This window comes from Caloenas nicobarica, chromosome 11, assembly GCF_036013445.1.
Source record: "Caloenas nicobarica isolate bCalNic1 chromosome 11, bCalNic1.hap1, whole genome shotgun sequence".
Classification (NCBI taxonomy): Eukaryota; Metazoa; Chordata; class Aves; order Columbiformes; family Columbidae; genus Caloenas; species Caloenas nicobarica.
Genome location: NC_088255.1, coordinates 7,794,066 through 7,806,234, shown reverse-complemented (window position 1 = coordinate 7,806,234; position 12,169 = coordinate 7,794,066). Strand labels below are relative to the sequence as shown.

Genomic DNA, 12,169 nt, shown 5'->3' with positions numbered 1-12,169 from the left:
GGTGTATTAGAAGGGGGGTGGTTAGTAGGTCCAGAGAGGTTCTCCTTCCCCTCTACTCTGCCCTGGTGAGACCTCATCTGGAATATTGTGTCCAGTTCTGGGCCCCTCAGTTCAAGAAGGACAGGGAACTGCTGGAGAGAGTCCAGCGCAGGGCCACGAAGATGATTAAGGGAGTGGAGCATCTCCCTTATGAGGAAAGGCTGAGGGAGCTGGGGCTCTTTAGCTTGGAGAAGAGGAGACTGAGGGGTGACCTCATTAATGTTTATAAATATATAAAGGGTGGGTGTCACGAGGATGGAGCTAGGCTCTTCTCGGTGACAACCAACAGTAAGACAAGGGGTAATGGGTTCAAGCTGGAACACAAGAGGTTCCACTTAAATGTGAGAAGAAACTTCTTCTCAGTGAGGGTGACAGAGCACTGGAACGGGCTGCCCAGGGGGGTTGTGGATTCTCCTTCTCTGGAGACATTCAAAACCCGCCTGGACGCCTTCCTGTGTAACCTCACCTAAGTTTTCCTGCTCTGGCAGGGGGATTGGACTAGATGATCTTTTGAGGTCCCTTCCAATCCCTAACATTCTGTGATTCTGTGATTCTGTGAATTTTAATGCTTCTGGTTTTATTGGCTTTGATGACAAAGAGCTTGGAAGCTGCTCTAGTGAAACCGGAGTTTCACTGCTGAAGCCTTGTGCCCAGCTGACACGCAGTCTCCAGAGTGCTTTTGGAAGGATTTCGTCACCTGTGAATATCACGGCTAAGGGATTTTCCCCGTTTTCTTTCTGGTAACCCGTTCTTGTGGGTTTTGTCTCCGCTCAGTGAAGGGCTTTGAGACATTGCTGCTTGCTGTGTACACTTTCTGCAAACAGACTTTACTGTTTCATGGCATCGCTCTCTAGAACCACCTCATGGTGGGATTGCTCAGTTGATCAGAGTCTTCTGTCAGTAATATTTGGATACTAAGCCTTCGGCTGTTATTCTAGATGATGCAGACTTTAAGTAGCTTCAGCCGAAATGGCTTCTACTGAATTGTGTCACTTAGACTAGAATCCAGTATTGCATCTCCAACAGACCTCTAAGTGAAAAAACATGTATAACTGTGTTTGAAAGATATCAAACAGTAGCATAAATCGTTGCTCCCAGCAGTAAAGTCCTGATGCTCTGTTTTGATGAATTTGGAAATTCAGGGAAAAGAAAAAAAGCAGTAGAAGCTGCTCGTGCCCATGGAAAATCTGGTCATTTCCATGGCTGAGAGCTTGGTGTTCTAGGACTGCAGAGCTGTGCTGCCTTTTAAACCTTCCCTGGTGAGTCAACTGGGTGTTTAATGCTGCTTGTGAGGGGGAGGCTCCTGCCTGGGAGGACCAGAGAGACATTTCTGTAGCACATAGTGATTTAGAAAGAAAAGGCCAAGCTGCTCAGAAGTACAGGATGTTGAAAACCCACAAGGAGAATTAATGAGCATAGTGCAGGTGAGTCGGTGAGAGAGGTCTGGGGTAAAATGTGTGAATATGGAAGAGATTGTTACTGTCTGAGTACCAGACAGTACATGTTGCATACCTTTGGCTTACATTTGGTTTTGTTTGTTGGTGTGGTTTTTTTTCTTCCCCTGACACTGTTCCTGAAATTCTCAGAAATTCCAAAGATCTGCTCAATTGCAAGCGGTGAGCTGAAAATTAGAGTATTATCCAAAACATTTTGCAGAGAAAAGGAATAAGATGTAGATTAATAAAGAACAAGCAGTGACAGGGACTAGAGGAAATAAAGGTTCTGAAAATATTTGAGATGGCATCTAGTAACAAAATGGGGGAATGAGGAATTTAAAGTCACTGAATTCTGACAATGTGTGTCCTAAAGGAAGGACTCATTTTGATGTGTTAAATGATGATTGCAACCTTGAAAATTACTTTATCAAGAAAAAATCAGTAAGAGAGAGCTTGTTGAAAAAGTAAGCAGGCAATCAGCAGGGTGTTAAGGAAATTAGGGGGTAATTATGCAAGTGACACTTTTTGCAGTCTCTGAGAACTGAATTTGCAGCAGAAACCAGCACCACATGCAATTAAAAACCATCTTCCCCAAACCCAAAAATAATCTTAAGGCTTTCTGGTGAGTTTTATCCCCAGTGGCTGGCAGAAGGATGAAGCTGTGTGATGGACTGCCCTCAGATCTGGTTGTCTTTATTTCCCGAGCTCACAGGGCTGCAGCGAGGACTCTGAGGACTCTCCTGGCGCAGGCGCAGCTCTGCTGGTGAGGATGCGCACCCTGCCTTCCCTCCTGCCTGCGCTTGCTGCGTCCTGCTCTGCTGACCCTGCCGGTCTCGTGAGTGTATGATGGGATGTGGTGGCTGCCCAGCCTGGGGGAGGGAACATCTCCATCTCAGAGGGACCAACAGTCCCAGCGGCACAGCCTGGATGTCCACGTCCCTGTCTTGCCCACTTGTGTTTCCTCACATGCTTTAGCAAAGGTAAGAACCTGCTCCCAGACACACAAAGTAGGCAAACCCCATGCTGTGAGTAGACCCCGAGGAGATTCCTTGTGCCTGAGGTCGCAGCTCTGTGCGCTGGGTGCACACGCCAGCCCGCAGCAAGGTCTGGGGATGACAAGTCCATGCTGGAAAGCGGTGCTTGAGCAGCTGGGCAGCAGAAAGGAAATGCCTGAAGTGTTCAATGCACATAGGCCTGCTAAGAAAGGCTGGCCTTGGTCCCTAAAAAGCAGGCTGCAGGGATGGGCCTGGTGGAACCCGACCTTACAGGGTGGTGTCTGTGGTCTCCAGCTTTCTCCGCTGCGTTTTTTTGTAGGACTTAAAGGATTGTTGTTGTACCGCCGCTGAGTGATTCCCTCCCGTGAACTCTTCCCTCCTACTTTATGTATTCCCTAGTATCTCCCTCATGTTCTGCACAGCAATTTATGCATGGTTGTATCAAGACTTCTGAATAATAACTCCGGGAACTTGTTTTCTCATGTTCATGGTTTGCTCTGGGGGCTCTTGTCTGGCTAGGCTATGGGGTCGGAGTACCTGGGAAGCTTCTGACTCGCCAGAGATTCCCAAAATAGCTTGAGGCTGTTTACAGCTCCCTGACATCTGTCTGTACGTCTGTACCATCCAGCAGTGGGCCAAAAGAGCGACTGTTCTCCTGGGGCTTGGGAAACCTGGGTCTGATTCTGATCATTGTCACCTAGTCTCATATTGTGGTATTAGGAAATACAGACTGGCCTGGCATTGCCTTCAGTGACACAAGATGTCTGATGGCTCCGTACATCTGTGGCTTGGTCTGTACCCTGCATGCCCAGGCATCGTCTGTTGTCCACGGCAGATGAGACCCACCAGGAGTCCTCGCTGCTCACTGCTTTTATGGGCTGCTCTGGGCAGGAGCTGGGGAACTTGCACCTGTGGCTTCATTTCACCCTTAAATCATCTGCATTTCAGCAAAGCTTGAGGATTTGTTGGGCTCCTGACGTCTCTCCAAGGCGCAGTGCCTGGAGCTGGCAGCGATGTGTGTTTGTAGGCAATGGAGCTCCTTTGGTGCTGCTGCTCAGGTGCTCAAGGCCAGCCCCACCAAGGATGTGCTGGCACACTTGTCTGAAGGAAAGCCAGGCTTTCAGGAATGACATGAAGACTAACCCAAGTATGAAAATTCTCTCACCTTGGTGACATTTTTCCTTGTATTCCTCCTCAAGTAGCTGCCTTGAGGCCAGCCTGGTGGTGGCTGGTGTGGTGCAGACTGTCCAGCTGCCCCTTCTCAGCATGCGGACAAAAGCAGGTTAAAGCAGGTTCCCTCTCATGCTCTGGTTACTCTGCTCATCCTGGGAGATGACAAAGCCTCTCTGCCTAGTTCCTCTGGAGCTGACACACAGCTTTGTAGCCCCGTGCTAGAGCAGGGCACAGGCAGCTTCCCTTCCACTTCCACGACAAAGCTCCAGAGAACTGAACCGGGAGACTTTCTCCCCCTTTCACTCTGTTTCACGTGTGAAACCTTTAGGAACCAGAGCTTTAACCCCTTTCTTTGCCTCTGAGCAGTCTGCGTGTGCTGGGCACGTTCGTCATTTACCCCCTTGTCTCAACAGGGAACTCTTTCGATTGGTGGCAAAGAAGTGACCCTTGAGTACACGCCATGCCCAGAGTTCTGGCGCTGCAAACGCGTAAGTATGCGATCAGAGAGCTGTGCTGTGCCTCCCTGCTGGCAGTGGCAGTGGTAGCAGAGAGGAGCGTTAGATATTTGTTCGGTGGGTGAAGATCACTGACACTAATACCTGTCCTGAAGCTCTTGCCTCTTCTAAACTTTGGTGGTTTTCCCTGCCTTGTTTTTGGTACCACCTGTGGGTGTGTGTTGCTTTAGTACAGGTGATCAATGTTTTACACACAGTTTCATCCCTGTGCAATGGTTCCCTTTTAACATGTGGGGAAAATAGTGTGTGGATCCTTTTTCCTTAAAAACCAAAAGGAGACAGTGATCCTGCCAGCCGGAATGGAACAGGTTTTTATTTGTCTTCACTGCCCAGTTAACCAGACCTTTCATCAGTGTAACAGTGCAAACCACCTCTCTTCTCAGGCAGGAACCTGTGATCTAGATTTGAGTGCAGTAGGTGCATCAGGGAAGGAAGCACGGAAACGAGTCCCAGTCCAGGCAGCAGTTGGTACAGACTGGAACTGGCCCGTTTCTGGGAAGGCACAGTTGCCCAAGGGTAGGGTTTCTGCCCGTGCCCTTCCCACGGTTCTCCCAGAACAGGTACTTTGAGCTGCAGCGGGCTGAGGAGCAGTGAGAGCAAAGCACTGGTTGCAGGGAAGGGATCAGTTCTGGTTGGACTCCCGCCTTGACCACTGGATCCCATTGGGCTACAAAGACCTTCATCCAGGCTAACTGGATGCACGCCTGTTGCCAGCAGAGCAATTGCTCAGCACCTCATCTGTGCTCGCAGTGCTCCAGAGATGAGATAGAGACAGCAGTTTCAGGTGGTGGTTTCACAGCAGCACTCAGTGCAGTGGGAAGTAGCTGGAGCATATGTCCCTGCTGTTGCTGGGCACCAGTGTGGCCTGGAAGAGCTTTCTTATGCCCCAGAGAATTTGCGGGGGTTTAGTTAGAGAAAAAACAATATTGTATGAAAGAGAAGCAATGCATTTACAAAGAGCTTGAAGAGGAAGTTAGCAACACCGTGTTCAGAGAGCTGTGAAGATGGGGCACTTGGCTCTTTCCACAGTGGCTCTGAGTGGGAAAACCATGTGAGCCTGTACAGTTCTGCCTCTTGGTTAGCACACACCTCTTCACTGACTCTCCCTCGGCAGCAAATTACAGTTTAGCTCAGCTAAGGACTTTGTCACTGCTTTAGGAGTGAGTTGAGATTAGGGAATACAAAGGTAACTTTAGATCCTTTGAAATAACAGGGTGGCTAGCAGGATGGTGCCTGGCATGGAGCTGTTTGGTCCAGTGTCACTTGGGACGGTCCTGTCTCAACGATTAGTGAAGTTACCTCCATGGTGTGAACAAATCTCTGCTCAGAAGTTGTGTGAAAATCCTGTTCCCAAGGCAATTCCAGTGGTGAGCCATGGGAGGATTTCCCTTCTGTTCCAGCAAAGGCTCTTGCTGCCATGACCCATCCTGTCCCTCAGGCTCTCACTGCAGCTTTTCTGCGGCTGTTGCTCACTTTCTGAAAGCGCTGCAGAGTCTGCCCTTCTGGAGTAGGTGCCTTTAAAACATGCCATCCTCATGCTGTTCCGTATTCCATTGCAGTGTAAGGTGTGTACTGTGGGCTACAGGTCCTCCTGTTCCTACTGCAAGCTCCCAAGAGACGGTGAGTATATCTGCTCCCCCTGCATTTGGTCAGTTAAAAGTTTCAGCTGCCCTGACAAGTAAGTTTCTCTTCTGGCTTCACTGTGACATATCTCTTCGTGGACCAGCTGAGCACTGTGAAGGAGAATTATTGATTTTGCTTCATTTAGAGCCTTTTCCCTGTCCACACTAAAGATGTTGCATGCAGATGGATTGCTACCAGGTTCTCTGTTCTGACGAGGCTTGGTGGAGTGGTGTCTCACTGCACAAAGCCTTCCCTTTCTATTGCTTTGGCTTTGTCCTTCATCCACGGAGTTCCAGGCTGTGTGTCCTCTAGAACTGTGAGCTAGTGCTGCTGGCTGTCAGTGAGATGGCTTCTCCTCAACACACCTTGCTTGGGAGCTGCAGCTGTGTGTTTTTAGCGTTACTCTTTGGAGGCTCTCGGATTAGAGGTGAATCCAGGACATGCATTGCTGAACTTGCCTTGCCAACCATGAGAAGTGCGTGGAGAGGAGTTCTGCATCTGCAGGAGCTTCTCCTCACCCCACCAACACCTTTGCTTTTTTTGAGTGGGAGGGTGTGAGAGCCAAAACATGCTCCCTTGATAACTGATTTCTTTGGGACGAGCAGGTGTTCCAGGCACTCTGTATCTTTGAGCAGACTTCAGTGTTTTGCATTTCTTACCCACATACCCCAGGCAGGAGGGCATTAAAATAACTACTGCTGCAGAACTCTGAATTTACTGAAGCACCGTCCCCGTGGTTGTGCTTTCCTTGTGCTGTGGCTCCTCCATCAGCCTTGTGAAGGCAAAATTTGCCTGGCTGGCCCAACACAACTATGAATTGTAGTAAAGCTGCTGAGGAGCAAATTAAACAGAGCCTTTAAGATGCTGTGAAGACAGATTGTAGTGCATGCTGCTTACCAACCTGGTTTTGTTGATTGTGAGAACATGTATAATAAGGTAACCGCTCTATGACTGTCCTTTAATTGCTGGGTGAAAAAAAACAACTCTAGGCATATACAGACATTACTGCAGCTTTGCGTGAGTTCTTATGTGCTTTGTGACTGATGGTCTTGAAATGGATTTTAATGTGCCTCTCTTACAGGGAGCAGAGCAGGCCCAGAGTCCAGAGGTGGTTCGGAGGGAGAGGACACATCAGCTGAGCAAGAATTCAGTAAGAGAATTGCTCTTCCCATCCCCAGGGTCATCCTCATGTCTGTGTGATTTGCATGAGCAGTTTTCAGAGCTGCACGTGCAGACCGGTTTCATATGCAAATTTTACATGAGGTTCTGCTCATGAAGTGTAGCCAAAACTCTGCATGCTGCAAACTGCAGACAAATTAGTACAAGCCTGTCCAACATGAGCTGTGCTGACAGCCAAGCAAATCAGTGTGCAGCTTTCCCAACATCTATGTGCAAAATCGTCATATGTTCTGCCATGCTGCCCACTTCTCAAAGAGAACGAGAGCAGGGAGGTGCTCTGGGGGACATTAAAGAGTGAAGCTTCGCTGTGGCGAGTCTTGCACTCTCATTTCTTTCTCTTTGTGGGAAGAGCCTTCAGCAGCAGGTGCAGGTCTGGTGATGTCTGACTTTGCAGCTTTGGCTTCCCTTCCAACAGCTTTAGCTCAGATAGAGATCTCTTGAAGTGAAGCCAGATGCTTCAGAGGCCTTCATGCAGAGAAACTCGATGGGATTTATCTTTTCTGTATTGTATAGAAAGGCTGGGGAGCAGGGTGTTTCTCCATAATATCTGCCTCATCTGCAGTAAGGAGGCACCTGATAAAATCAGCAATGGTGTGATGGAGCATTTCACTCAGTGATCACAGGCATCTGAACCCAGTTTTCCTCTCCCGTAGAGACAGGGCGACAGTTACTGGTTGATGTTGTTCAGCTATGGGTGTTCATGAATATATCTGGCACAGTGAGGATATTGCTGTTGTGTGGGTTGTCCCGGTCATGGGAGGAACACGTCTGAACCCATCCCTCATTCACGTGTGCCAGGCAAGAGCCAGTCCTAAAGGGAGGCCAAAAAGCCTCTTGTCTCTGACAGGAGAGGTCAGGTAAAGGAGCCCAAGGTGAAACAAGGCAATGGAAGGATGAGCAGTTTCTCACATGTCCTTTACACACCTTGTGTCTGCAAAGTGTTCAGACACGGGATATGTGAAAGGCAGAACAGGTTGGCCTTTTATAAGGGTCTCTGCTGCAGTGGCTGGAAAATAGAAGAAAAATACGAGGTGAAACCCTGTATGTGGAACCAGTCCATTTCTCTTCTCTAACAGCAGAGACAAAGCTTGAAAAACCCGAGCAAGAGTTATCAGGACAACCAGGATCTCCAAAGCAGCCTCTCCAGCCTGCGATTCCTGCGCCACAGCAGGAGTGTCAGCCTCAGGAACAGGAGCCCAGGAAGAGAGATGAAGGGAGGGAGCAGAGGCCCTCACAGGAGAGGAGAAGTGACATGGAGCAGCACCAAGAGATGCCTTCTCAGAGACAACCAGAAGAAGCCACGCCACAGGATGGTGGAGGAAGCAGAAGTGAGTGACACAGGGCCAAATTTTTGATTCCTCTTGCTTGTACTCCATGAGGCCATCAGCAGAATGGGCGGCATTTCACTCTGGAGCCTCTGGAGGCTCTTTCCGTGTTGTTGTGCAAATCTAGGGCATCAAGCAATGGTGGGGTGTCCATCTCCAAAGGTGCTTGCAAATTTCCTTTAGGAACATGAATTCAAGGCAAACTGGCTTCAGGGTGGTGCAGTTAACTTAGCACAGCAGCAAAAGTCTCTTTGGCCAGGAGTTACCTGGGCTGAGCTCCTCAGGGGGCCTCCTTTCTGCTCTGTTTTCTGGGAAGGGAAGGTCAGCAATTGGAGGGGGAGCTCTGAGCATCTTGAGAGCAGAGAGGAAAAAAGCGCTGGCTTCCAGATTCAACTGCAAGAAGCCTCGTTGTTGCTTTCAGTGGGTTTAGTTTTACCTGTGCTGTCACAATAAACTTTGGTCTGAATTATCTTCCCCCCCCCCCCCTACTTTTTCTTTCCTGGCCACCTCCCTCATTGTGCTTCACAGCAATTATACTGAAGCGCATTACACGGTTCACCCCACCAGAAGTGATTGTGGGGCTCCTGGCCCCGTATGTGCGTCTGTCCACATCGAACGTGCGCATCATGAAGAACAAGGCTGGCCGAATGGGGCAGACCTACGGCTTTATTGAATTGGAATCACATGCTGTAAGTAGTTTGCTGCTTTCATGTGCTCTCCCTGTTAGCATCTATAGCCTGTAGAAGCAGAGAAACCACAGAAATATAAGAAATAGCTGTACTTGTGAGGCAGCTGTCTGGGAGTAAGTCATCTCTTCTGCTTGTCTGACTAGATACAAGGAATATCTGATACAGCTCTTGCTCTCTGGCTTTAGGAGCCAAAGTTTGTCTCTGATCACAAGCTGTGATGCTGAGCGAGTTTCCTGCCTCAATACGCATCTTTGTAGATCCTCCTAAACGTCAGCACCTCTTGCACGGTTATTTTGTTTGCAGGGAGCTTGAACTCAATGGTTTCTGTCTGCAGAAGGCAAGCATCTTAATGAACAGACAGTCCCATGTTGGAGGGTTCACATTTTCTCGTTCTGGGTGACTCCCAGACTCCATAGCTGTGCTTCGGCACTGGTCCAGAGGGTAGTCACCAAAACTCTTTGGGGCAACAGCGACCATGGTGCTGCATGGTCTAGCAGCCCTAAGAGAATGTAGTCTCTAGCTGGCTGCTGAAAATGGTCGTAGGACAAGCAGAGAACCTAACAACGGATTTATCGTTTTTGCCCCATCCTAGATACCTTTCACTAATATTTAGTCAAAAGTGCTGTGTTTCCGGTCTTTCTTTGGTCAGCATGTAAGCACAAAGCCTTCCTTTCAGGCAGACTGGATCTGAGAAACGAGCTTATGTTTCCTTCTCATGGATGTGAAATTCTCCTTTCCTTTTACAGGAGGCGATGAGGGTGCTTAAGATCCTGCAGAATCTGGATCCCCCTATCTGCATTGATGGACGTACATTGGAAGTGAATCTTGCTACAGGGAGAAGGTAAAGGCAGATGAGGCAGCAGGGTTGTCCTTTCATGTGCTGTGAGCCTAGAGCTATGTTGTCAGATCAGGTGCTTAAAGGTTGGCACATGAATTAACACAGATGTTCCTGCAACCTAAAAGTGTGTTGGAGAGGTGAAGGCATCAGAGCTAGAAGAAGCTTCAGTGATTGAGCAGTATGGGATTAATCACATTGCATGGGCTTCTGTTGTTGTCCAGCCATGAAATCCCATTGTGAAGGAATTAATCGGTTCAGCTTTTTAAAGAGCAGTTGGAGAGATTCATCTTTATGGACACAGCACAGAGACTGGTCATAATTCTTGTGGTGACAGTCATCTGCAGTCTCTCTGTCTCCTGGGATGGACACAGTCCATCACATGGCCAGCAAAGATGATCTTTCTGCCTTTATTGGTCCTGCTGATCATTTTGAGTGTACTGAGGTTAATGTGAAGCCAAATCGACATTAACCTATAACATTTATCTCAACAGGAATGACTATGGGGACCGTGGAGACAATTCCTACTATGGCCCGGTAGGTCTGCACAGCTTCCCTGCAGGTCGCTGGAATGGGAGGGATCACTGGGGGTGATAGCCCTGACTTTGTTTAGCCTTTTTCCTTTGGGCAGCTGAAAGTTCAAGATGTTTAAGATGGGCCGATAATGCTCATATGTTCTCTTCACTGCTGCTGGGCCCCTGATACTGTTTACAATGTGCACAGAAGTGCAAGGCAGAGTGCAGGTGCTGCTTGAGGCAGTTTTGGGCTGGATTACTCTCTACCATGCTTTACAGAGTAACTTAATTGATGACTGATCTCAGTTCCTGGAGTGAATGTCTCTTCTCTAGTGCTTGTTACTAGACTACAGAGCTCTTCCCTACTGAATGGGCTGGTGGAGGCTTCAATATAGATTGCCACGAGCACCTCATTTAAAGATTTGTGTCAGCTACAGAGGGCTTGTGCTTTGCAACACTGTCCATTGCTCTGTAGATGAAAAGCTGTCTGCTTATGCTCTATTTAGGGTAGCTACGTGAGCTGATTTCCTGAACTTTGGGCTGTAAGAGGGAGGAAAAGCAATATGATATTTGTCAAAGAGTCTCCGATCTGTTTGTGTTGTTTGCTTACTCCAGGGCAGAAGGGGCATGAGAGACAGGAGGGGCGGCGAATCACAGAGACGCACCAGAGCACAGTGTAAGTTAAGCTCTGCCTCACTCCTACTGTGGAGACTTTTCTTCCTTAAAAGGGCACTGACATGTAGAAATCAGCCCAAAAATATTTTTAAAGGCCAAGAGTAGGTTTGTTTGCTGCACCCACTTCTGAGTTCCCTTGCCAACTTTGTTTAGTCACATTTTCCTATCTGATGATGTGTTTCTCTCTACTCTTACTGTGCAAAACTACATGCAGATAAAGGAAACTTGCTGCGTGCTTTCCCTTGTTGTGGTAAACTGATGGGATAAGATCAGCCCAGCAATTACTAGATGAGACAGAAGAAAATACGCTTTATGCAGCAGTGCCAGTAGCTGAAAGAACATTCCTGATTGTTTTACAAACTTATATGTAGTATCGCTGAGCTCTGTCTAATCACGCTTTGGAAATGAGAAGCATTCCTCACGTTATGGGCCTACCCCTAAGGCCTTTGGCTTTTCCTGTTGAAACAGTTTGCTCCCCTTTCTTGTGGAGGACTTTCATGCACCCACAGGGCAGCAGGGATGTGGGGAATGTCATCACTTTAAACAGGAGATGGTTTGAAAGAGCACAGATCTTGTTCACAGGAGTGAGTGGACACATAGCCTGGTACTCATTAGCTCATTCGTTGGGAAATTGCTGAATTTTTTAGCTTTGTCTGGTCAAGTGTTGTGGTCTGGTGATTTCAGTACAGCCTCTGTAAGTGTGCTTTGATGTGGAAGTTTTGCCAGAGTCCTAAAACAAGAATTGTGAAAACCTGTCTGCCTTCTTACTCCTTTAAAAAAGGAAGATGCGGGTGGACTGATGTTGGGATACTCATACCTCTCTTGCCACGAGAGAAGAATCCTTTTTTCCTAATCTTTATTCTTTCACCAGTGTAATGTTTGTTCCTGCGTTTGTCATAAAAGACAAGTTCTGCCTTTGGAAGATTCTGGTGTTAACTCTTGTCTCTCTGTTCAGCTCCATCAGATGTGTCCACATACATTTATGATCCTGAAACTGGGAATTACTATGACCCCATAGCTGACACATACTATGACCCCAGGACTCAGGTGAGCGTGTGGGAAGGAAGCTTTACACATAGAACATTCTTACAAACTGCCCTTTCTGGAGAGATTTCACAGCTAGGTCCTGAAGACAGGTAGTATAGGACAGTATGGAGGCAGCTTTGTTTT

The 12,169-nt window shown here is 48.0% G+C and overlaps 1 protein-coding gene across 1 annotated transcript in view; it reads left to right on the top strand.

Annotated features, from left to right (window-relative positions):
• RBM6 (RNA binding motif protein 6) overlaps positions 1-12,169 on the top strand; it is a 59,528-nt gene that overhangs the window by 39,070 nt on the left and 8,289 nt on the right. The window contains exons 7-15 of the mRNA XM_065642509.1: positions 4,057-4,131; positions 5,718-5,778; positions 6,863-6,931; positions 8,037-8,288; positions 8,814-8,974; positions 9,721-9,815; positions 10,304-10,346; positions 10,940-11,000; positions 11,955-12,046. Of these exons, the coding sequence (XP_065498581.1) occupies positions 4,057-4,131; positions 5,718-5,778; positions 6,863-6,931; positions 8,037-8,288; positions 8,814-8,974; positions 9,721-9,815; positions 10,304-10,346; positions 10,940-11,000; positions 11,955-12,046 (909 nt within the window). The remainder of the gene's footprint in view (positions 1-4,056; positions 4,132-5,717; positions 5,779-6,862; positions 6,932-8,036; positions 8,289-8,813; positions 8,975-9,720; positions 9,816-10,303; positions 10,347-10,939; positions 11,001-11,954; positions 12,047-12,169) is intronic.